Source organism: Myxocyprinus asiaticus, chromosome 35 (assembly GCF_019703515.2).
Source record: "Myxocyprinus asiaticus isolate MX2 ecotype Aquarium Trade chromosome 35, UBuf_Myxa_2, whole genome shotgun sequence".
Lineage (NCBI taxonomy): Eukaryota > Metazoa > Chordata > Actinopteri > Cypriniformes > Catostomidae > Myxocyprinus > Myxocyprinus asiaticus.
In genome coordinates, this window is record NC_059378.1 from 7,550,035 (window position 1) to 7,576,754 (window position 26,720).

At 37.1% G+C, this 26,720-nt stretch overlaps 1 protein-coding gene across 5 annotated transcripts in view; it reads left to right on the plus strand.

The window, feature by feature from the left end:
• LOC127426181 (kazrin-like) overlaps positions 1-26,720 on the plus strand; it is a 243,124-nt gene that overhangs the window by 43,152 nt on the left and 173,252 nt on the right. For all 5 annotated transcript variants that reach the window (XR_007894751.1, XM_051672811.1, XM_051672812.1 and 2 more), the window contains exon 3: positions 6,455-6,612. Coding sequence is in view for 4 of the 5 variants with exons in the window: in XM_051672811.1 (XP_051528771.1) it covers positions 6,455-6,612 (158 nt within the window). In the remaining variant the exon portion in view is untranslated. The remainder of the gene's footprint in view (positions 1-6,454; positions 6,613-26,720) is intronic.

A 26,720-nucleotide genomic window follows, 5' to 3' on the forward strand; every position in this document is an offset into this window, starting at 1 on the left:
AAATATGAGCACAGTTTGTGACATTATTGAGACTTTTTGAGATTACTAGTGCCTCTTTCTTAGGAGAAAAGTATATGAAGCAGTAGACTTAAGCAAAATTCTCAATTTAATCTCACTGCTGTTTTGGAGAAACAATTGATGTACTAAAGAGATCTCATTTGTAATTTTTCTTTCTTTTGAACTAGATCTACTTCCACATGTCACAATCTGACAGTTTTATTGCAAACCAACTAAATTATTAGTGTGAAACATCAACACTTTGTGCTTTTGCTGTAGCTTTGCTGTGTAGGGAAATATCTCACTTTCAACATACTGGTATACTGAGAATCATTCCTTATTGATTCACTCCAGGAAATAGTCACTCTGTTGTCGCATTGAACTGCAGCCGCCATGACAGAAAATGTCTTTGGAAAATTGAAACAGTGCATCGCACAGTGTGTTGTGTCATTTTCAGTGTCGTTGTTTCATTATCCTCTGACACATCTTACCTCATTAGACCCGTTTCTTGTTAAACGCTGAATGTGAAATTAGAATCCATTTGTCAGTTGGCATCATAAACATTTTATTTAGCTTTGGCTTTGATTCCGAGATGTCCTTAAGGTCTTGGAGAACAGGTTTGATCATAAATCTGCTGCGCACACACACACACACACATACACAGCGAGCTGCAACTGCATACTATAACATGCTTGTCTCACAATCTCAATGTTTTCTGAAATTGACCTTGGTAGTCAATGGATGGTCTCACACAGGTTATGACCTTCTTCCATATGACCCCTCTGTCCCAGTAAGAACTATTTTTGCATGGTTATGACCAAAATGTTTCTGCATGTGTCTGTGAGTCTGATTACCTCTATAGTTCCATTAAGATGCTATCAATTCTGTGCTTTATCATTTGTGAATATAGTTGATTGGCTCCAGATGAGTGATTTTATAATCCCACCAATTAGAAGTTGTTGAATTTTCTACTTGATTATGGTGTTTTGCCATGGTAAATTATTTACAGATGGTAACCAATAAGGAGAAAAAGTGTATTGGCCTATGCAGGGGTGGAGCTGGCTTTTTTGGTGCAGTACTGTATGTGCGTGTTACTGAGAAAGCCTGGGATAGTTCAAAGCTCTAGAAATTGGATAAAGCCCCTAGCCTGTAGAAAAGAGGGAATCCATGGAAAATAGCTTGAAATTGCTCATGACATTTATTGTAGCTATTTAACAAATTATAGTATGTAAAGGAATATTCTGGGTTCAGTAAAGTTAAGCTCAATCGACAGCATTTGTGGCATAATATTGATTACCACAAAAATTTATCTTGACTTGACCCTCCTTTTCTTTAAAAAAGCAAAAATCTTGATTCCAGTGAGGCACTTATAATGGAAGTGAATGGTGCCAATCTGTAAACATTAAAATACTCACTGTTTCAAAAGTATAGCCAAAAGACGTAAACGATATGCATGTTAACATGATTTTAGTGTGATAAAATCGCTTAAAACCTTTTATGTGTTAAGTTATAGCCATTTTTACAACTTTGTTGCCATTACAATGTAATGTCAACAAACACTTAAAACCCTAAAATGACTGTAAAAACAGAATTAATTGTAAGTACTTTTGTAAAATTATAAGCTTCACATTTCTGCCTTTAAGCCCTCCAAAAATTGGCCCCTATTCACTTCCATTGTGAGTGACTCACTGTAACTTTGATTTTCGTAGAAAAAGCACAGACGAGTCGAAATTATTTTTTGTGGTAATCAACATTATGCCACAAATTCTGTCATTTGAATGTAACTTTTATTGAACTCTGAACAGGCTTGGTTTAGGGTTTTTCCAAAATCCCTAGACCAAAACCAGAATTATCAATTATTTTACTCCTAGAGCTTTCAAGCTACATCCACCAAACTTGGCACAGACCTTCAGACTGTTCTGACTCAGGTTGCTTTATCTCTTCTAACTGATCAGACTTATGGTTTTCCCGCAACTGACCTTCAAAGTGACCAAAAAATTCCATAGGTTTACATTGATGGAATGTTAAAACGGGCCTGTAAACCATTTGTCAAGCCATTGTCTGGCAAACTTTAGATATCTAGTTATATATTCATAAAATATAACTAGATAGGTAAAGCACCAAGGCACCAAGTAAAGCTCGACTATGGGCCTTATGTGTTTATGACTAGTACTATTGCGCAATGCACAGACCTTAGCTAATCTTCCTAACCCAGTGTTTCTAAGCAACTTCTCCCAGTTTTGGTGAATGGATTCAATGTTTATAAAAACAAGATTCCCAACTTTTATCAGCACATTGGTAGAGGATAATAAGGAAATGATGTGATTCCGTTCCAGCATTGTATTATGCACAGTCAGCAAGAGCAGAGTTATTGTGGTATTTCCTGAAATGCGATTTGGGCATCTCCCATCACACGAAAAAACAATCCACCCATGGAAAATGGAAGTAATACGGGCAGGAAAACTCTTTCCATGAGGAGCAAGTTATATTTATTTGCTGTCGCTATGTGCAGGTATCTTTCTCAAATCTTAAATGACCCCTGCAATGCTGTTGCTGACTGCACCACATTTTAAATCCATACGTCAGTCTGAGAGGAAGATAGTAAAGCCTCTTTCATGCCCTCATGGTTTTGTTTTGGCTGTTAGAGACCTTTGAATCTGCTGAATCACATCCTAATTAAGTTTTCATTAACTGTGCATTATGAGAACAACTGGCCTTGTATATCAAGTTTTCTGAGAGTCACTTTGAAAATAAAAGATTTAAATAATGAATAGCTGATTGTTTTATATTTATATTTATGCATTTGGCAGATGCTTTTTATCCAAAGCAACTTACATTGCACTTATTACAGGGACAATCCCCCCAAAGCATCCTGGAGTTAAGTGCCTTGCTCAAGGACACAATGGTGGTGGCTGTGGGGATTGAACCAGCAACCTAGTTATGTGCTTTAGCCCACTACACCACCACCACTCATCTTTTAGATCTGATGCCAGCACATCAAGCTTGTGGCAAAATGTGGACGTTAGAAAATGTTTAGATGGAGTGAGTGGAATTGACTAGTTTCTTTAGGGTTAAATATTAGTGAAGCATATCAGCCAATGCTGCATTTCCCATGATATTGTGATCACTGACAAGCTCCCTATTTGAATGATAGCTGCAGGAAGCTCACTAGCCAGGCACTTAATGCTGCGAGTACTGGATTTTAGCTCATCTTCCTCCAGTCTGTAAACTGAGAGAACCATTCTCTCTTTTACTTTTACTTTTACTCTCCATTTCTTTCTTGCTAATTCTCACTCCATCTCTATGATACTATAGTGCTGGCTTGTTTGCCATCAGAGTTGGTAAGTGAAGCAAAAATGTTAATTATCAGACATTTCAGCATTAGTTTCTCAGTCTGTCGAGGTCAGTGCCACAATGAATACTCCACGCTGTGACGTTGATGCCGAGAAAAATACTGATGTGCCTCTTTTAAACTGGTGATTGATATAGGCAAACAAGGGTCAGGCACGATTGCCGGAGACTATGAATAAATGCAATTAAATGGGCACGGATGTGAGATTTCTGCAGTGGTGATGGATTTACAATAATTCTAGTAGCCTTCGCTAAGTGAAGGGGATTAATGTTAAATAGAGGCTTGCGCGGGGAGCTGCCAGGGCCTATGGGAGAAGGATTAGAGAGGGGTTGACTGCATGTCAATGAGTACAATTGTCTGGCAAACAGCAAAGCTTGATAAAATAACCATGCCAGACACATACCAACTGAGAGCATATGGACCAGAGGAACATTTTATTGCGCAGAGCTCAAGAGATTTAATGGAGTTCTCAGTTGTGTTTCGTTTAAGAATCAACTTTGTCTCAGATGTTTCTTCTAAAAGTAAAAAAAAAAAATAAAAGCTGTATAATTATTATGGATAGTATAGCAGAGATATTTTGATGAGAAATGAGTTCATATTGAAATCTCTTTGGTTACAGGCTTCAGTATTTTGGCACATCACAATTGTTGAGATCTCTTCTGAAACTCAATGTGACAGGTTAGATTTCTGGGGTATAAAATTTCAGAAGCATGAGACTTATTCCAGGAATATTCCAGGTTCAGTACAAGTTGAGCTCAGTTGACAGCACTTGTGGCATAATGTTGATTACCACAGAAAATTATTTTGACTCGTTCCTCGTATGGCTGAAAGATTAATCGAAATAAAATCGAAATCGTGAAATGACATTATCGCGATTATCAAACCTCAAAGGCTGCAATTTAATTAAATAAATAAATAGTCTGGACATGAAACCCTTAGTTATAATTCTAAGTGTATTGTCACTAAGGGTTTTCTTAACTTAAGGTGTTTCTTACAACCAACTGCTTTTATCTGTAGTGTTACACATATTCAAAACACACGTGAGGCTAATGAGCTGAGCGTGTTAAATTTACAGCGCTCTACTGTAGACTTACTAATTGCACATTTGTGTAATTGCAAACATGATTTGCTGCTAAAAGTTAGTATACAAATCTAAAGTAACCTTATAACACCGGGGTACCGCCAAAATAAAGGCCCGTATAGCAATGCTGCATGCAGGTTAAGAAAATACTACATAAATATGGTACTGTTTTATAATAATAATAATAATAATAATAATAATAATAATAATAATAATAATAGTTGTTAATATTATAAAAACATATATTTCAATAATAATTTATTAACATAATAATAACTTATTATTGGGTTCCAAAAACAACAATCAGGGCCGTAGCAAGGTATTCTGGGCCCCCTGACTGTATATTGGTCAGGGACCCTTTCCTATTAAAAAAATAAAGTTTAGAATTTGTTGTGGGGCCCCCCTGGACCTGTGGGCCCCTAGAATCATTACCTCCTTTCACCCACTAGCTACAGCTTTGACAACAATACACTATGAAGGTGAGGTGAACCTGTTTTTTCCCCCATCTGTTTTACAGTTTTTTATTTTTTATTTAGTCTGATTCTTTTTAAGAGGACTCAAGTGTGAACACCCTTTCCTGAAAAGTATTTTTACTGGCAGTAGAGCAAGTTTTCCCATGACTTAATTTTGGTCAAAAGGAAACGTTTAATACCTTTTTTTTAATGTTCATATATTGAAATTTAAGTAGCAATCACAAATTTTTTCTAAATAATCGCAATTACATTTTTTTCTCCAAATTGTTCAGCTCTAGTCCCTTGTTTATTAAAACAAAGAAGCTAAATTCGGGGTCTAAGTAGGCGTAATGCGCAACAAATGGTAGTGAATGTGGCCAGTCCATAAACGTTAAAATACACAAATATGTTTCAAAAGTATACAAAGGTGTTATATTGGATATAACTTTATGCAGTTAAGGTTATTAAATGATTTTATCTTGCTAAAATCACACTAACACATACAGTACAGTGTTTATGAAAATCAACAGTACAGCAGCTGTACTTTTAAAACCGAATGCATTTGAATGTTTATGGATTGGGCCCATTAGCTCTCCATTGTAAGTGCTTCACTGTAACCAGGATTTTTTGCTTTTTATGAATAGCTAAATGAAATCAAAATGATTTTTTGTGGTAATAACAATTTTGTTATAAATACTGTTGACTGAGCTTAACTTTCATTAAACCCGGAATATTCCTTTAAGCAAAAGTCTCAATTTGGTCGCCATTTAATCTTGTTGCTGTTTAGTCTGATCTTTAGAGTATCCTTCTTAATTACTTGTTCAGTTTTACTTGCTTAATGTTTTTCTTTTTTGTTAAATCATTTCACTTCTACTTTTTTAGTTTACTCTGCACTTTATTTCATTTCAATTTTATTTAGCAATCCTGATATACAGTTTTACTGTATTTGTAAATACTACATTTGTATATTGTCACTATTGTTATTTTACTTTGTTACATTGCACAATTTCTAATTGTACGCAGCTATCCTGCAAATGCTTTGGCAGCAAAATGTACAGTTTTTGTCTTGCCAGTAATGTGCACTAAAATTGAGATATTAAAGAGGTCTCATTTGTGATTTTTTATTTTGATGGGGATAAATGGGGACTGTTGACAGTGCTAAGACAATAGAATTACAACACTGTGGGAAGTTCTAGCAATTTTCAAACAATATCTTTTTTTATGCTTTGATTGCTGGCCTGATGCTGGGACCAAATGGTCTACCAGTGTTGGTTTTATTTTTTATGAAATGAATGTTTTTGCCCAGAGCAATTGAAGAAAACCAATAACAGCTCAGAGAGTCTCACTGCCGCCATATGTTGTCTGATTTAGATGACAGGGCAGTTATTTCATTAGTGAAGTTATAACAGTTTGTGTGTGTGTGTGTGTGTGTGTGTGTGTGTGTGTGTGTGTGTGTGTGAGAGGTTGTTGCTGTGTATCGTAGACCAATTAATATCAAAAAGAAATAGGGAGCGTACATAACTGCGTGTGCACAGGAATGATACCGATTTGTTTTTCATTTGTTTTCTCCAGCTGTGCAATCTCTGAACAGTCTAAACGACCAGATCGCTCACTTCATGTTGAACAAACCCAACTCCATGAGCCATGAAGAGGACACCTTTTTACCCAGTGAGAGGGATACTCTAAAACAATCCATGGCTTTGATGAGACACCTGCTCATGGATGCACAGGTAAACCACCCTATCTACTGGGAAATGTCTTTACAGTTACTCTTTATATCAGCAACAGCCATCATGTGAGCTATAATTGCAAACTGACACTTTCAAAGATTGCTGATTATAGAACTAATTATTATAGATCCAATTATAGACCCATTTTAGTTTTTTGACAGAAATGACAACAAGGCTTTGAGTGATAGAGTATAGTCTCTTCAATGGGCTGTACTGCTGTTTAAAGTGTTTTTGGATTGTTCCATGGACAAAACATTGAAAAAACATCTTTCCAAAAACATTCAGTAGTCAAAAAACTCCAGACAACAGGAGCTGTTGAAAATCAGATGTGATCTAGGAGCTTTTGAAGAGATGGTAAGTCTATGCCTTAAGGCGGTCGCACACCACACGAGAAGCGCCACGCTGTGTCGCGGGTAGGACACGGCACAGGTATCAAACATGACATTTCAATGCGGTTCAGGAGGCAGTCAGTACACACAAAAGTTACCAAGGTTTTTCCCTTTTCCAAGAATGAACAAAGTGACGTTGATGAGTTTGCAGGTTAGTGTATGAAACTTGTGTAACTGGGCAAACTGAACGATTAGAAATGGCTACGTTAATTATGCAATTTCTCTATCTATAGCATTGAATAGGTCTTTCATTCAAGCCGTCAAACCACAAAAGACATACTTGTAACTGTAAAATATTGTGTAGGCTATATGAGAAAAAAAAACATATACACAATTTATCATCCATGGCATCTGCCAGACGTGTTCAGTGTGCAGCCCGTTTACAGCCTTGTTGTCATTCCCATTAAAAATCTAAGATGGCACTATTGTGAATGAGGTCTATACAAACTGGCATCCAACATTGCCATGTTTTCATTATGTTTATCTGCATTAATCTCATTATATCATTTGTCTTTTTAATAGTGAAAACAACCATTTTACGGCAAAAACATGCACTGAATCAAGATTGCTCAGCTACACAACAAAATATCTTTTTTTTTTTCTATACATCATTTAAAGATAAATTCACCTGATCAGAAAAACTGCAAAAGTTATTTAGGCTTGTTTTCAGAGAATGTATCTTTAATGTAAGTGGTTTTTTTTTTGTCTTGTGGCACTAGCAAACATTTCCCCCCTTGATTGTCATCTGTTTATGCTTACTTAAAACAAGTGAAAAAATCTGCCTGTTCCACAAGACAAAATACTTTACACTTATATTCAGGATATTCTCAGGATATTTTAAGCAATAAGTAGTTTTGCTTATCAGATAAATGAAACTTTTTTTTAAAGATTATTATTTATATATATATATATATATATATATATATATATATATATATATATAAAGACAAAGATTCTCATTAAAAATATACAGAGTTTTCTGACTCATTTTGTGAGTACACAGTGTAAGAGAGATTTTTTTACTAATCCAAAGCCAAAGTTGCATTTTAATTAGATACATTTCAGACAGCAGGGCTGTCTTCTATCTAAAGGTGGAATAAAATGATTGTTATTTATGAGATGGTGAGACTCAGAAAAAAGTTGAGATGGGATGACTCAAATTCCTAATTATTTCCATTGGACATGTCTTGAAAAGATTTCAGCAAATTAATAAGCAGACCTCTGTGGCATGACACTAAACTCTTGCTGATTGCACATCTCTTTCAACACATGAACCAATAAGTATGCACATCTACACCACAAGATCTATCAGTGACTCTGCCCATAGAGACGCTGTCCATAGTCACACTTTAAAATCTGTAATCTGTGAAACATTTCCACTCTAATCCTAAATTTTCACCCGAAGGCTATATGGGTGCACTATAGAGCACTATAATACCTTGAGAGAGCCATTCGTTAGCATTCCCATTCATCACGATGGCAGTTGCTCAGCTGGCATGTGCTTGTGGGCACTCAGTTCCAGCCGCCATTCAGTTCCGACCCTGAAATCGCTGATTGGCTAATGGCACAGCAAAAACACGCACTATCCTATGCCCTGGACTTGCAACTACCCTTAGCTGTGATGCCAAAAAGAGATGAAAGGGGAAATATGAGCCTATCTCATGCTTTTAAGAACCCTACTAAAATGGGGCATTGGTAAAACAACTACTATAATATAATGGAATATAATATTTTTTACTGTATATTACTTCAATGGAGAAAGATTTTTTTGCAGAATGGTGTAATTATGGTAATTACCTATTTCCATTGAAAAGGCATTGATTTCCATTGAAAAGTTCCATGACTTTTAAAAGGGTCATGACATGCCTTTTTTATTTATTTTTTATATGTTCCTTAATGTTCACTTTAATGTTCAAGATTAGTAAAGGTTTTTGCAAGCAAAACAGTCATATATCTGTCCACCAAATCATTTTCCACCCTCATTCTGAACCTCTGTCAGAAACTCTCGGTTTTAGTGCTGCCTCTCCTTTAAGACTTGACAGTACACGTCCACTGTTATGATTGGCTCTCTGCTCTTGACTGACCTGCTCTCTCTTTGCCATCTCTCTCTGCACCGCTACTGGGCGGGCTACGGAAGTGATTAAAGATAAAAATTAGTTGTTGATGTGTTGTTGTGGAGGTGGTCAGATGCAAATTTCTACCACAGTGTGACATCACAATGTGGAGGAAGTAGAGAACGAATAATTTTGGCAGCTGGGTTTCAACAAATGCTCTTTTTGCAGTGAGGAGAAAGTTTTGAGTTCTGAAACTTACAATTTGTTTTTATAGTACAATAACCTCTTCTGTGTCAAAAGATCAAAAGATCATGACCCCTTTAAGGCGATAAATTTTAATGTTTGCATTGTATAACCAACTACATTTATACGCTTGTTTGAGTGCGATCAAATTGCTCGCGATGCAAAGGACCAGGGTATGAGTCCTGAAGAGCATGCGAGCCGACACGTGAGCCGAAAGTGTTTAGGGTAGGGAGGAAGGTTTTGTTGATTTAAAACTCAATAGAGCATTACATTTAAAAAAACCTCACCTGTTTTAGAGAACATTTAACTCGCTTTTAGCGCCACACAGTGGACATTTCATCTCGAAATGCTGCGATACGTGTAATGAACCACGTAATATCATTTTGCAAAAATGTTGCATTGTTTACATGAGATCAGGCTCGTATTGCATGTTTAATCTATTGTAATATATGTATGTAATCTATTTAAGTGCTTCTCTGTATTCAGTACTTGTAGAGATGGAGATGTTTTGGCAATGCTTTGGGGGTCAGGCAGAGGTTCATGCATACAAGGTCAAGGGGAGGAGATGTTGAGGAAGGCTTGAGCATTTTTAAATGTCGCAATTTGAATAACTGAATGTCACTTTGTTCAAAGAGGCATATAAATAATTTACTGTGCCTCTTTTCACCCATGGTTCAAATGCACTGCTCACAAATCATTAGCACTTTCTGCTGATTTGACAGCAGATACCACATTTAACGGGTATTGCTCTTCCTGGCTTGAAAAAACAATGAAAAGAATTATCAAAGGAAGCACTAGTGGTGTTTAGTCAGGAATAAAACAATAAATGTTCCCCAAGAAATTAGATAAAAAGTATCCACTACCTCCTGATTTCTCTATGGTTGTTGTTGTTGTTGTTGAGGGAAACTAGTCTCTCTTTGCTGATCACACTTAATTGTTTCCTCCCTCCATCCCCAGGATGTATGTTAAGGAAATATTGTGCACAATGGCTGTCATTGGCTTTGTAAAAACTTCTTTCCTGAACATTGCAATCCTAGAATAGAAACACCAATGTGGTTACCCTGCTGTACAATCCAGCTTTAAGGGATAGTTCTGTCATTTATTCAGCCTCACATTGTTTCAAACCCACATGAATACGAAATAAGTTTTTTTTTAGTTTTTTTTTTTTAAGGATTAGGTTCCATTTGTTATTATTAGTTAACAGCATTAGTTAACATGAATTAACAATATACATTACTTTTACAGCATTTATTAATCTTGGTTAATTTTAATTTATAGTAATACATTTTTAAAATCAAAAGTTGTATATGTTAACATTAGTTAATGCACTATGAACTAACAATGAATTTTTTTGTTATTATTAACAAATATGAATAAATGCTGTAAAAATATATATTGTACATTGTTAGTTCATGATACCTAATGCATCAACTAATGTGTGTTACCAGAATTTTAAATCATGTTGACACTGCTCTTTTTTTCTATGCAATGAAAGTGAATGGTGACTGAGGCTGTCAGACCCTAACATTCAGCCTAACATCTCCTTTTGTGTTCCTCTCTCACTCCTCCTTGTTAAATGATGAATGTTCTTTGTGATGTATTTAGGTAATCAATTAGACACATCGCAGATTCACTTGATTTATAACGTGCCTCGTCTTACTCGCTGTGTCATTGATTAAGAGGCAAGTAATTCAGCAAAGGCAATCGCCTTCCATTGAGGGGTTCTATGTGCACACTGTACAGAGATTGTTAGCCCCAAATCTCTTTATCTTTCAGAAATGAAGTGGCAAGACTTTATGATGAATGATTATGAATTTATGAATCAATATGTTCAACCTCAACAATGCGCATTGAAGATATTTAAGTTTATAGAAAATTCAAGTTTATGTTTCTGCCTCGCTTATGCAATATTGGCTCCCACTCTGTTAAAAACTAATCTCACTGACAAAGATGGAATTGAGGGTTAATGCTTCTTTTGTTATGGATTTGATCACTGCAGGTTGAATCACAGTGTATTGCAATAGTTCTAATTAAGCTACAGCTTCCAGTTTGGTAAAGAAAATGCAGTTTCAGACATTATTGAGAGAAGTAAATCTAAGCACCGGTTTCCTCATTTTATTTGTGTAATTCTCCTAACCGTTAGATTATTAGCTGTGATTTAATTGCTTAGAATGCATGTGGTAATTGTGACGTTATTACCGTATTTCCTGTCTATAGGACACAGAAGGGGGAATTCACTAACCATTTATGCTACATTTGTGTGTGCAAAAGTCTGAGTTGTATTCACACCAACTCTATTCCAACTTATCCAGGCACTACAAACACTGAAATAACACTGCACTGTTAGTTTTTCACTTAAGTCATTGTCATTCTTTTCAGTGCAATCTTGCTTTCTTTCTATGTAAATAAGGCTTATAGATTGTGCAGTTTGCGCTAATTATAGATTGTGCTATTTGCAATAATGTCATTTTTTTTTTACCGCCCATGGAAACATCTTTTTTTTTACAAAGAGATGTTTGTGTACAATTTCAAGCGTTCATAGAAGCAGAAATTTATCAAATGATGATCAAATAATGGAAAAGACATTTACGTTTAATCATTTAGCAGACTCACAAATGAGGAACATAGCAAGCAATTAGAACGTTATAACAAGTTATAATAACATTATAACAACATTATAATAACATTATAACAATATTATAATAACATTATAATAACATTATAACAATAAGAACATCATAGCAAGCAAAAATAACATTATAACAGCACAAATTTCCAGATGTGCAGTGTAGTCGAGAGCAGTTGAACAAATGAACAAAATTGGGAATTGCACGCAATGTAAATTGTGTTCAGCACAAAATTTGGGCATGTTTGGTCATGTTTGGAGTGGTGGTGGCGTAGTGGGCTAAAGCACATAACTGGTAATCAGAAGGTTGCTGGTTCAATCCCCACAGCCACCACCATTGTGTCCTTGAGCAAGGCACTTAACTCCAGATTGCTCCGGGGGGATTGTCCCTGTAATAAGTGCACTGTAAGTCGCTTTGGATAAAAGCATCTGCCAAATGCATAAATGTAAATGTTTGCGCTGTTACCTGATTTGCATAATGAATAGAGCTGTTCAGGTTGTAGTCCTTAAACCCAAAAGAAAATTAGCATTTTCAAGCCATGGGTTCCTCAGGAATTTCTTACAGTAAAGGGTTTTGTAAAGGCAGTTTTAGATTTATGAGTAAAATAAGGTCTATGGTTAAAATGACTTGAAGAGACTTCTCACATTTTGCTCAACAACATAAATTACTGTCAATCCTCAAACGTGAATTTTGAAGCCACTGTGTTTTTTAAAATAGTATTTTGCTAAAAGGTTGCTTAATAAGCATCAGTATTGGGTGTAATTTGATTACAAAGTAATTAGGTACTGTAATCTGATTACTTTTAGGCACAAAAAGTAGTGTAACACTTGTAATTGTAATCAGATTACAGTTACTGACTTTAAATGAAAGTAATTACTTCCAAGTACATTACTTGTCTTGCAAATATTTCTAAATAATGAGCACTATAACTATCACAAGAATGGGAGTGTACGTGCCAGATGAAACAGATAACCGTTGTTGTCCTTATTTACCAAAATAGTCAGCTTCAAAATTCATGTTTGAGGTATGATTGTGTGACTCATGTTGTAGAAAAAAAAAAATATTGAACGTTTCTTCAAGTGTAATGATTTGCCACAGACCTTATTTTACTTATAAATCGAAAACCAGGGAAATTAGACTTCCAGGTTGGCCTACAAATTGACGTCACACCTGAACAGCTCTATTAGATGCTAAAACAATGCAGACAGCATGTGCAAATAATCAACGGCACTATCAGTGGGTGCAATTCCTTCTTAAGCATAATTTTTAAAATGGAAGAAGCCAAACATATTTTTCAATAACGAACTAAATAAGGCAAACCATGCTTGTGTTTATACTACGCACGGCATGAGTTCGCTGAGGAAAATAGATAAATAACATCACATCCAGATCACCAATCATCAATGCTCTTCAACTAGCTGAGTTTTCCTTGGTCAAGAATTTCAGGGATTTGCTTGAACAAGAGAAATATCACCAAATAAAATTTTAAGCAGAGCAGAAAACGTCAGTGCATTTCGTCATAATTTTTAGACAACAAGAAGCCTGTTTGCCCAGGAGGTATAAATTAGACTGTAGTGAATTCCTCCCAGAGAGTCCATAGCTAAAGAGAAATCCCAGATAAATAATGCATCACAGACATTTCCACCTGGTTGTTTTTTTAGTGCACCAGCAGTGCCTATAAAAGCCTGAGGGGATGGTTTGGCTGTCTATAGTATGTACACTGGGGGCCAAAAGTTTGGAATAATGTATAGATTTTGCTCTTATGGAAAGAAGTTGGTTCTTTTTTCACCAAGTTTTGACCAAGTACAATTTTTTTTTTCAAATTGTAATAGTAATTTTTCACGTTATTAATGTCCTGACTATACCATGTGATCAGTTGAATGCCCAGCTGATCACATGGTATAGTCAGGACATTAATAACGTGAAAAATTACTATTACAATTTGAAAAAAAAAAATTAAGAACTTCTTAAACTACTTCAAAGACTTCTCATCAAAAAATCCTCCACGTGCATCAATGACATCTTTGCAGATCTTTGGCATTCTAGCTGTCAGTTTGTCCAGATACTCAGGTGACATTTCACCCCACACTTCCTGTAGCACTTGCCATAGATGTGGCTGTCTTGTCAGGCACTTCTCACGCACCTTACAGTCTAGCTGATCTCACAAATGCTCAATGGGGTTAAGATCCATAACACTCTTTTCCAATTATCAGTTGTCCAATGTTTGTGTTTCTTTGCCCACTCTAGCATTTTCCTTTTCTGTTTCAAAAGTGGCTTTTTCTTTGCAATTCTTCCCATAAGGCCTGCATTCCTGAGTCTTCTCTTTACTGTTGTACATGAAACTGGTGTTGAGTGGGTAGAATTCAATGAAGCTGTCAGCTGAGGACATGTGAGGCGTCTATTTCTCAAACTAGAGACTCTGATGTACTTATCCTCTTGTTTAGTTGTACATCTGTTCTTCCACATCTCTTTCTGTCCTTGTTAGAGCCAGTTGTCCTTTGTCTTTGAAGACTGTAGTGTACACCTTTGTACAAAATCTTCAGTTTTTTGGCAATTTCAAGCATTGTATAGCCTTCATTCCTCAAAACAATGATTGACTGATGAGTTTTTAGAGAAAGCTGTTTCGTTTTTGCCATTTTTGACCTAATATTGACCTTAAGACATGCCAATCTATTGCATACTGTAGCAACTAAAAAACAAACACAAAGACAATGTTAAGCTTCATTTAACGAACCAAATATCTTTCAGATGTGTTTGATATAATGGCAAGTGATTTTCTATGGGGCCTGTCTACATTTGATCAAAAATGACTTTTTTCAAATAGTGATGGTGCTGTTTTTTTACATCAGTAATGTCCTGACTATACTTTGTGATCAGTTGAATTCTACTTTGGTGAATTAAAGTACCAATTTCCTTCCGAAACAGCAAAATCTGTACGGTATTCCAAACTTTTGGCCCCTAGTGTACATACACACATAAACATGAGTATAGGTTAAACGGCTGGCCAGCTCTAAAGACAGTGACATCATCAACCCTGGCTGCAGTTTTTTCTTCTTCTCTCGAGTAAGCTGGGAAATTATCTATTGAGTTCTCCCCACATTTAACTGTACCTGAAGCAAACATTAACTGCCAATGCTGCCCTTGAACACCATTACAGTTTAATTCAAGGTAATAATGGTCAAGCACTGCAGTGGAAGACTGTACAGACAGGCTCATAATCGTGGCTCAAAGCCAGGTTCATTTCCAATATACCTGGAGGAGATGCGTTACGACAAAATGTGCCAAGGCCTCTGGTCAACAGCAGTGCATCGCTCAAATTGAATCCAAAATAAATTGCTTTCTCCCGTCAGGTGTTGGTTTTGCAAGGCTTCATGGTCCCTGAGCCACTCTCCAAGCACTTTTCAACTTTATACAGCACGTTAAGGCTAATTGGTTCTCTGTGCTGCGGAACTGCAGGAACTTTGAAATGCCTCAGTCAGGATCCACTCCAAAGTTGCAGACTGCTGTAAGATCTGAAAAGTCTGGGAAAATTTCTCAGTCAATTAGGGAAGTATGCAGGCAAAGTGCTTCAAGTGCTTCATGCTTTTGTTCAATAATTGCACTTATCAACACTGCTGACAGCCTCATAGGAGATATGGAGTGCTATTTTTTACATAAGTGCTTGCAATTACATTATGCCTGATTTTTGACACCCCCACCCCCACCAACCTGTGAAAAAGAAAATTAGAACCTTTTCGTAACAAACTAACCATTAACAATCTTGTCTCGATTAACATAAAGCTTTTTCATTTTGCAGTTTCATTTTACAAGCAACGAGATCTATACCTTAATTGGATTTGTAAGTAATCTGCAACCCAGTTTTCCTGTAATTTCCAGGAAATGCAGCCCTGTCTCTTTGTGTTTATTTGCTTGTTTTTATTCATGCCATAACACTACATACTGCTGTGGCCTTGCATCCATTGTGAAAGATCATCTGGAGAAGTTTAAGCATATTGAATATTGTTGGGCAGAGTGTGATGGGTAGAAAATTAATTTGGATAGAATTTCCAATGCTTCTCTTTGAACGTGCTCCAGGAATTGATTGCTTCATTTGTCATTTGCACAGATGAATAATGTATGTGTTGCTCGCTGGAGGGGGGATTAATCAAATGCATTTTGATAGGTTGTGTGTATGTGTGTGTGTGTGTGTGTTTGTGTGTGTGTGTGTGATGCAAAAGAACCTGGCCTGCTTGCATACACGGGCACCGGGGCTTCCAAAGGTGTTGGAGTCTGCTTATGTGATGGAAGAATGGAGACTTCAGGAATAGACATGACCAGTATAGAACTGTTAATTGGCTGTAAATGCTGCTGTAACAGTTTATATGGTCCAACTCTTATGTTCATTAAACAGTCTGTTAGTAATCAGAGGACGTCATTATATTGAAACAATGAGGTTTGTTGTCGAAAGAACTGAAGATCAACAAAAGAAATAGTTAAACCATAAATGAGAATTCTGTTCATCATTTCATTTCAAACCTGTATGACTTTTTTTTTTTTTTTTTTTAAATCCGAGGAACACAAAATAGTGAATATCAATCTCTATAATGCATAAAAATGCAAGAAAGCAAGATAAAGTATCATAAAAGTAATCCATATGACTTGTGCACTGCATTCCAAGACAATAGACCAAAGTTTATTATATGTCAAAGAGCAGCCTTGATAATTCTTAAAAATAAAAATAAAAATAAAAAAAAATCTCCTTTTGTGTTCAATGGAAAAAGCAAAGTCATATGGGTTTGGAATGACAAGGTGAGTAAATTATGTCAGAATTATTATTACAGAAATAATAACTATTCCTTTAAGGTGGCTTAATTTATATTTATCCTGCACACCCTAGAACTTCATCTCCAGACAGGTTTGGTCTAGGTCAGGGATCTGGATAAGCCAATTGGGGCATAAAAATCAAGATACACATATTGAAGAAAAAGGCAGCGAAGAAGCCAGCTACTGTATATACAGTACACTGATATAGACCAGAATTCCCTGGATGTAAACAGTAAAGAACAGGCAATCCGATAACATGATGAAAGGCATGATTTCACCTTTTCCCCCCTTACAAGCTTCAGCAAGATAGAGATGATGGCAGTTAAAGGAATAGTTCACCCAAAAATGAAAATTCTGTCATAATTTACCTATATGACTTTCTTATGCAGAACACCCCAAAACCTAGCGTATGCTTTCGGAAGACTTGGAATATATAAATGAGTTGCAAGGACTACTTTTATGATCCTTTTGCGTCCTTTTTTAAGCTTTAAGTTGAATCGCTATCCACTGCCATTGTACTGAAAAGATGGACTGAGATATTTAGGAAAAATTCTACTTTTGTGTTCCACACGAGACAAATTCAAAGGGGTTTGGAACGACATGAGGGTGAGTAAACGATGACAGAATATTACTTCTTGAGTAGACTATTCCTTTAAAACTGATTATGCTTTTACTGCCTGGGAATGTGATTTTATAAATAGTGTTCTGTGAAGTGAAGGGCTAATTTATTCCATTATAATTCAGACTATTGGTAGAATCATCTGTTTAATTCCTTATTGACTAATCAAAGTTTAGCGGAGTGAATGCATGCTATGGTGTTGTGATTAAATGGTTTTCAAGGCTGCCGCATTGATCAATGTGGTTTGTATTGCACCCATCGGACTGTTTGGCTTCAGCATGTATAAGATATACAGTATATCTTCACTGTTTAATTGAACCAGTGATGTAAACCATTGTGAGAAGTGAGAAAATGATTCAGGCTGTATTTAGTAGTTATACTATCTCACCATGGATGTCTCCACACATTTAGGCTGAATATTGCTTTCCAATGACATGATTGAAATGTTTTTCAACTACAAAGAACCCGTCACAACATATGAGATATTTTACAAAAGGAGGTTTCTGCTTTAAAGCTGAAGTGTGTAATTTCTGCGCCACTAGCGCCGCCAAAATTGCAAAAATAAACATTATTTTCAAACAAATATAGTCCTGCTTCAAACTCATGCCGTTGGTTAAGTCAATGTTATTGTGTCAGGCTGGACGGGTCGCTCAAACAGGGTCACAGTTATTACAGTTTTTGAGGAAGTTAACCAATGAATGGTTTACTTATTGTTGTCTCTGCATATTAAGTTGGGATAGGAGACTTATTCTGACATTGAAAAAGTACACACTTCAGCTTTAAAAGAAATAAGTATATACTTTATTTTCACAAGGAAAAATGTGAATTACAGAACTGGCTTCAGTCAGGAATATATCTGTAGGGAATCCAACAATGACTCAACATTTATGTACAAAAAGTCAACAGGTATCACTAGAGCACTAGAGGTTTAGTGTGGAATCGAGATACTGTAAAGACTCTCTCGAGCTCTTTTTGCATCTTAACTCCTTCAGACCTCATTGGATTTTGAGAGCTCTCATGTGGATTCTTAAGAATGTTCTGAATAAAAGATTCATTAGAAAAGACAAATGCATCTAATAATTGAAAATTCAGGTTGTTTAAAAAACCCAAAACTATCTAAAACCACTTCTGTTTGCACTTTAATTTTAATTAATGCATTGGAGAATTATGCAAGGCAGCAGGGGAGCTAAGGACTGCAGAAACAACAACAGTGACAAATTTATTGGGCCATGTGACTGCAAACAGTATTGTGACATATCAACATGAAATCATGAATAAATTTCAGACTCAACAGAAACTATACCAAATATGACATTACCATTCTTTATCCTAAAACAAACAAAAATTTTGTTAGCCTGTAAAATTTCCTTTTTTTCCATATTAGGTAGGATTTCTGAGCTGATCTTTTCCAGACAACAAAGTGGATGGTGATTTATACCATCAAGCTCTAAAAAGGACAAAAATGCATAATAAATGTGTTCTCATGTGTTATGTGACTGATATCAGTGCTGCAAGTTTGAAAAACATGACCGCAAATGAGATTTGGGAGCAACAGCACAGGGTAAGGTTTATTATTATTATTAGAACCAGGGAAGTAGTTATTTTGATTCACCAGGGAAATTGTATTCTGTTGCTACTAATGAAAAATATAATGTTAAAATGTTAAATATGATTTTGCACCCAGTATCATGTAATAATAGAGACATCTTGCCTTAATGAGTCACCACATTATAGCCAATTAAAACAGGAGGACAAATGACAAAAGGCTTGAGACATACATTCCAGACAAGTAATAAGGTAGTGAAATTATTTCTGTGCTTTGATATAAGATGGAGCTGCTTTTTTGCGGTCAGATTTAATCTTCTAGAATGTTAGGTGTTCATGGCCATTAGCATTGAACAGACTGGCTGCCAGAGGCCCTTAGCCATTTTACAGCTGTTAAAGTATAAAGAGGCTGTGATATGAGAATGAAGCAGAGATCTGGAGATCAATCCGTTTATGGAATTGATTGGAAGACTTTCATCTTGCATCTTTCTGTTCAAGCTGAAAGACTTTTGCATGCTGACTTCCCTGTATTGCTAATTCTGGCAGTTGGGTTGATGTAAAAAAGCTGAGACTAATCAGTGATCACTTACTCTGATTTTCAGGAAGAGAGTTTTTGTCCAAAGACTAACATTTCTTTAAACTTTGAGAAGTGTAAATTACTAGATAATACATTTTCATTTTTGGTGTGCTGCCTTTATCAACTAAATCACATAAATTGCTTTTAAGTAGGCTAAAGCCTGAAATATAAGCCTGAGATTTTTATGTCATTTCATAAAGAGTTACAATTCATAGTAGTTTCAATTAAAATGTAAGAAACGATAGGTATAAATTGACAGGTTTCTTGTGAAAGTTCATGTACTCTTAAGTCAACCCAATGTTAAGGAATTACTGACAAGCAGCATCCCCTATTTTAGAAACGATTCCTGCATGAACATATTTCCCTCTAGCGCTTCTGAAAGCGTGTTGCTCAAGTAGTCTTTAGAGACACAGGTTCTGGTCCAATGGGAACCATGAAGTACAGTAATTGTGTTCTCATAAAAAAATGTATGGTTCGTTCTAAGATTAAATTTTTACTCCATTGATGGTTAGGTTTAAGGTTGGAGTTTGGGTTATGGTGTATGGTTAATAAATTGCTGTTGAGTATATTACATCATTTACAACTAAAAATACAACTTACTTTTGGCACCACTCTATGGACATCTCACCCTAAAACTGCAGCTCACACGTGCCCATATGTTCAAAAACACTTCCAGTGTCAGCCACTGGGGACAGTGGTTTGAATTTCAGTAAGCACACACCGATTTCAGCAGCAAAACTTTCTACCTACTGTTGCCGAATTTACAGTAATTTCAGTCTGGAGTATAAGTAAGCCATTTCTTGGTTGATTTTACTGTGGCTCTGTGGTGCTATCAAAACATTGCAATGTTTCTTTTAGCAGCTCAACAACAGCACAACAACACTGGCTCGACTAATGGTGTTAGTTTAGGGTGGGACTATTGGTTTGTTCTCATGCACAGCCACGTGGAGCATCGCGCACACAGATATTTACATACCACGATATAGACGGTATATCTCTACCAGTAGACACTTTCTACCATCGCCACAATATACATCACCATACTGCTCAGCCCTACCAACTTACAATTCTGATTATTATTGTTCCTGTTATTAAAGCTAAAGAATGTAACTTTAAGTTTAACAATAATTAGTAACCCATTCATAGGTAAATTTTCTTGAAAACTGTAAACACCGTGTCTCTGTGGCGAAAGTTCCTGAGTTTGCTGTGAACGACCCTCTTAGACCTGATTCAACAACGTTACTCAACCAATGGCAATAGCTCTGGGCAGGACTATCTCTTTAATTGATAAATGGCAGATGAGATGCATATTCAGTAAGCTGTTTTGGAAACTTTGTTTATTTGTGCAATTCCATTCGGTGGGGCTGGTGTCACAGAAATGATATATTTCAGCTTTAAGAATATGATTATAGTAATGTTATACAAATTCAGAAACATCCATATGGGTTGCATTGAATGGATTTATTAAGCTCTGGACCTATTTTGTATTCAAAACATCCTCTCTCTCTCTTTGTTATAATTGCTTCTAGTGCGCTATAGATAACAGGCTTCAGCTTTAGCAATTTCCGGCTATTTGAAAATGCTTTTCATCTGTTTATTCCTCCACAAAGTTTCCTGTGGTGTTGCACCAATGAAAATTTTAAACTGTGAATAATTTATGACAGGTATTTTCTCCTGCTCAGCTAGTGCATTCTGTCCAGAAATGCTAAAAAACAATAGAAGTCACTTTTTGTTCTATTCGGCCCTTCTCTCCACTTGAGGGTCTTTGGTAGGGATTGGTCATGAAGGTCAATTAATGGATTAGTGAGGTCCACTGGTTTATTTAGATTTTTTGCTGTGCTTTAACTGTTCGACAGAGTGCATGGTAAAAATATCTCAGAATGAATGTTATGTTTTTAAGATGGCGTGTCGAGTTAAAAATAGTCAAATAATAATAATTAAAAAAAAACACATGTTGAGACCCTGTTTTCTGTTTCATTACATTGCACTTTATCTAGCTGTTTTTGAATACAATAACACATGTTATGTAAATGGCCCCTAAGAAACACGTCTGATTGGGGTCGGGTGAATCTGAAACAAGCCTAATTATAGGCCAGTTACAACACAAGTTGACTAGTTGTTCAGGCAATCCAACTTGATCTCATGAAAAGTCGTAATAAAAGTGAGACGATGAAATTGGCATGAATAAAAGCGTAAAATTTTACTCCCATAGAGAAAAATAAAACAAACCAATAAACAATTTGTATTGCATAAATAAATATATAATGAGAAACCATTGAAGAAATTTGTTCTTCTTAAAATAAAGTGTTGGATCGGAGCTAAAATTTGATGTATTTTATCAATTTAAAATTCTGTTTATTGATTGTTTGGTCTCTATGGGAATAAAAGTCATACCTTTTAGAGCAGTCGTATGATATCTTCCGATTTCACCATCACTTACAAATAATTACAGGTTTTCAATAGCCCATGTTGGGCAATCAACCAATTAGTCCATTAGAAAAATATGTAGTTTTGCACACCTAATCTCCCTTACTCCAGTTCCATTTAAATTCACAGTTTTGTCTTTCTAGGTCAAGAAGGACACTTCTGAATTTAAATCCCTTGTCAAAGTAGCTGTTTTCATTCATAACCCTCTGATGAATTCAAATGCTGCATGTTTTATTTTTTGGCACATGCAACAAGCAGTGACGGAATTAGTTCCCTGCCGACTGATTCTTGCCAGTCGCAATCACAGCGGCAAATGCACAGCAAACTTTTTTATCTGAGAGTTATTTTGTTCACGCTGATAAAATGTTGTTTGAAAAATGTTTCAATGGCTATCAGATGCTTGCAGAGTTTTTCAAATGGCACTTGGCTGTGTCTGATTGCACTGAATCTTTGTACATATATATTTTTTAAGTGAAAGTTGATTTTTGAGATAAGCAGTACCTCATTAGTGACATGCTGATGTCTGCTGCTTCTGTAAATGCACAAGATGTGCAAACATGGAGGATAGATAGACATCTGTTATATCAGTTATAGTTAAGCCGCTAGCTTTGAGGGTTAGCGCTGGCATCATTGGTGCTGACACTCTCAACAGGATAACGATCGACTCTTTCACCAAGGGATAAGTGTTTTACCTGCAGTATGTCCATTCTCTTTAAGCCTTCCTTTACAATAAAAGCAGAGTGGTGGTACCATGGTACAGTGATGATATCAAATGATAATACAATCACACTTTGGTTTATACACTATGGTCCAAAAGTTCAAGACCACTACTGTTATGCTTCTATTGGCAATGTTTCTAATTTAGTACAAAAGTTTTCATTCAAAATTATATTATGTACATTACAATTTGAGTGAAATATTTTATTAAAATTTTCACATGAATTTAAGAATTTCTTAGTATTTTTTGGTATGTCCCCCTTTTGCTTCAGTGACAACATGCACTCGATCTGGCATGGCTTTCCTAAGTTTGGGAAAAACCCAATGATCATGTTATCTCAGCATGACTTGAGAATGTTTCAAAGAGCATCTTGTGTGCTTTAGTGGAAGCAAGGAAATCTGACCTTTTGTACAAAGGAGTTAACATGGTCAATGCCACAAATATGCTTATTTGATTAGTGATCAAGAAATAATAAAGAATCTTTAATATTCCTGTGTTAAAGTTCAAAACATACATTTTCCTATAAAAGGTAGTCCCTCATTGGTTCCATAAGAGTGGAAAATGGTTCACCTGCTCAGACCTAGAAATAATGCAGAAACTTAAATACTATTAAATACTTAATAATTAAATAAATAATCACATACCCCCCCCCCCCCCCCCCCCAAAAAAAAAAAAAAAAAAAAAAACAATTGAGTCCATTTTGAGAGTGGTTTCATTCCATTGCACTTTGTATAGATGTTTTATTCCTTATTTTGACAAAACAGTTTCTTTTTGTCATTTTTAAAAATCATAAAACTTTCCAAGATTTAATTTCATTTTTGATCTTCAGTGTGGTCTCAAACTAATGGACCCTACTATCTACTATGGTACTGAATGATGATATACCATGTGTGAACATGGTACTCTAAAGCACTTAAAGGAATAGTTCACCCAAAAATAATAATTCTCTCATCATTTACTTACTCTCATGCCATCCCAGATGTGTTTGACTTTCTTTCTTCTGCAGAACACAAACAAAGATTTTAGGACAGGGGTGTCAAACATACGACCCAAAGGAGTCATCTCCGGCCTGCGGGATCATTTGCGGAAAAAATAAATAAGTAATGTTTGAAAACATTCAAGTTGATTTAGCCTGTAACTTGGGTAAGATGTATTCATACTATTATTTCATTAGCAACAAGAACAGATCAACATTTACATTTGTGGTGTTGCATGTAGCTATGTTATAGTTTACATGATCAGTGGAATTTCTTTTAATTACAGGGGACATTCAACGCTTGCAGAGTCACACGTATTAGCGAACGCCCCACATGTCTGAGGGTGTCACAAGTTCCATGGCCACACGTTCCCTCAGTGAAGTTTTTCACACAGAAATAATGACAACATGGACAGTTCCAAGGATAAATTAGATGTAATAACTGTTGCATTGTTTCTGTCCCATTGAACTGTTATTCATTTTAAGCAGATGTCAGTTTCTTGGCATTTCAGATGGTTTATTGAGGCTAAGCTCCAGCCAAAGAGTGAGCGGTTCTCTCTTTTTCTTGTAAATATTATTGTTTGATTGCCTTCAACTAATTGTGTGTGTAATTATGATGTAACCTCTATGTGGTGATGGGGTCATGGCCGAGCGCTGGTTTGTGAATGGAGAGTGAGGCCATGAGGAATGAATGGGAAGGACTCACACCTGTGTAGAATTTCTCTAACAGCTGTTCTGTGTTTCAGTGAGCGGCGTTGGGGAGATAAAGGGGAGACAAGAAGCCCAGAGAAAGAGCGAGAACTGAACCTGTGTGTGTGCTACGGCTGAAAAGCCCAAACTGAGTTTAATTGTTCAGAGTAAATAAAGTTTTCCTTAGTGTTTAAGCCGGCTCCCACTTCCTCCTTTCTACACCTACAAAGGGCTGTGTTACACTGTGGTTAATGAAATTTGTAAATTCTGTGTTTTTCCTTTTGTTCAGAGTTTAAAATTAGCACCCATCAACCCACCAAATGTGGATATTTTATCCACAGTGGTGGGTTATTTCTGTGGCGGGCGACTTATAAAAAGTCTTGGAGTGACGTGACAAGAAATGCTGTTAGACACAAAGACGCGCGTCTGAAGAAACACACTTGATTATATTTTGAAGAACAGACAAAAGAATAAAGCCGTTGATGTATGTTTCTGATTCGCTATGTATTCAGAGGCGCTCTGCCATCCATAAGCGCAGTGCTTCTCATGGAACACACGCATGCAGAATGCTCACTGTTTCTGCTGTTTCAGTCATCTGAAAATACAGTGGTTTGCAATTGCAAGAACAGTGTTGTCCATGAGAATGCTGCAAATGATTTTAGACCATCTCAGGAGGTGCTCTAAGTTTAGTTTTCTTGATTTCCACGGATCAGTTCACCTTTACACACATTGTGAATGCAACATTGCTTAATTCCATTTAAAACATTTGTGGCTGAATACATGACAATACAAAGCAAATGACATGCAGCGACATTAATGAATTGTCATATGTGTCATCATAATTCACTACAGCTTCAGAAGTGGTGTTTTGTATACCTTTATGAATAACGTCCTGGTTACTTACGTAACATTGTGTCGATGTAGTGACACAAGGGGTCACTCTTGGGAGCCCGAGACTCCTCTGGTCTTTGATAAAAGACCAATGAAAATTGGCGAGTGGTATTTGCATACCACTCCCCCGGACATACGGGTATAAAAGGAGCTGGTATGCAACCACTCATTCAGGTTTTGTGCTGAGGAGCCGAGACAAGGTCCCGGCCATTTCAGCGGGTAGTTCATCGTTGTGGCAGGAGGGACACAATGTCTCGGTCCCTCCATCAGGGAATGGAGGTTACGCAAATAACCAGGACGTTCCCTATCTGTCACTCACTCGACATTGTGTTGATGTAGTGACACTAGGGGTCCCTATACGAAACGCCACAACTGGCTGAACTGTGTTACGTGAACTGGCGGAGTGTGATGGGCAGACCACTGTGTGCCTCATAGCCAGTGCACCAGGCCGACACATAATCTCCCCCAACACTGTTATGAGTGTCAAACGGCCCTTTGGGGACAAGTCACCTACCCAAAAGATAGAGAGGGGCAAGCCCAGTCGTGGCCTCTTATCCCCTTTTTTTCCCTCTCCCCCCAAAAAAAGGGGAATTTAACTGACTGGGGCCACCAGGTCTAGTCGGGGGGGTGTCCCTCCCAAGGGGAAGACACCGCGGAGACCACACCCCACCCAGAGTGGGGGGGGGGTATTTAAGTAGAAATAGGTCACATGGTCTTGCCGAGCTATGTCGGAAGTATGCCATGTGGGGAAGTCCCATGGTAGGTCCTACCCTATGGGGGAGGAGTTACTACAAGCATGGTGACTGGGGCAGAGGGGCCTTTGCCCAAGGAAGATGCAGTTTACCAACAGGGAAACGAATTAGCAGAAGATATACGTCGCATGGGGTTACCTATGGGGAACCACCACATGCGGAGCACCAACCCCAGTACAGGGCTTAGTTAGCATATGTACTGAGCTGGCAGCGAGTTTCTCTGCAAACTCGTCTGCCACAGGGCACGGAGGTCAGAACTGACTATGTGTGCTCGTTCGTGAGGCATGCCATCATGAGACTGACCGACTGAACTCCAAACCGAGAAAAGAGATGCTCTGAACCGGGAGGAGCTTGCTCTTTTCTCAGTTGACCCGAAGCCCAAGTCGGCTGAGGTGCGAGAGCACCAGGTCCCTGTGTGCACACAACACATCCCGAGAGTGAGCTTGGATTAGCCAGTCGTCGAGATAGTTGAGGATGCGAATGCCCACTTCCCTTAACGGGGCAAGGGCTGCCTCTGCGACCTTCGTGAAGATGCGAGGGGACAAGGACAGGCCGAAAGGGAGGACCTTGTACTGATACACCCTACCCTTGAATGCAAACCGCAGGAAGGGTCTGTGTCGAGGTAGAATCGAGACATGGAAGTACGCGTCCTTCAGGTCTACCGCCACGAACCAATCTTGATGCCGGACGCATGCCAGAATGCGTTTTTGCATCAGCATCTTGAACGAGATTCTGTGTAAAGCCCGGTTCACAACTCACCGCCTTTTTCGGTACAATGAAGTAGGGGCTGAAAAACC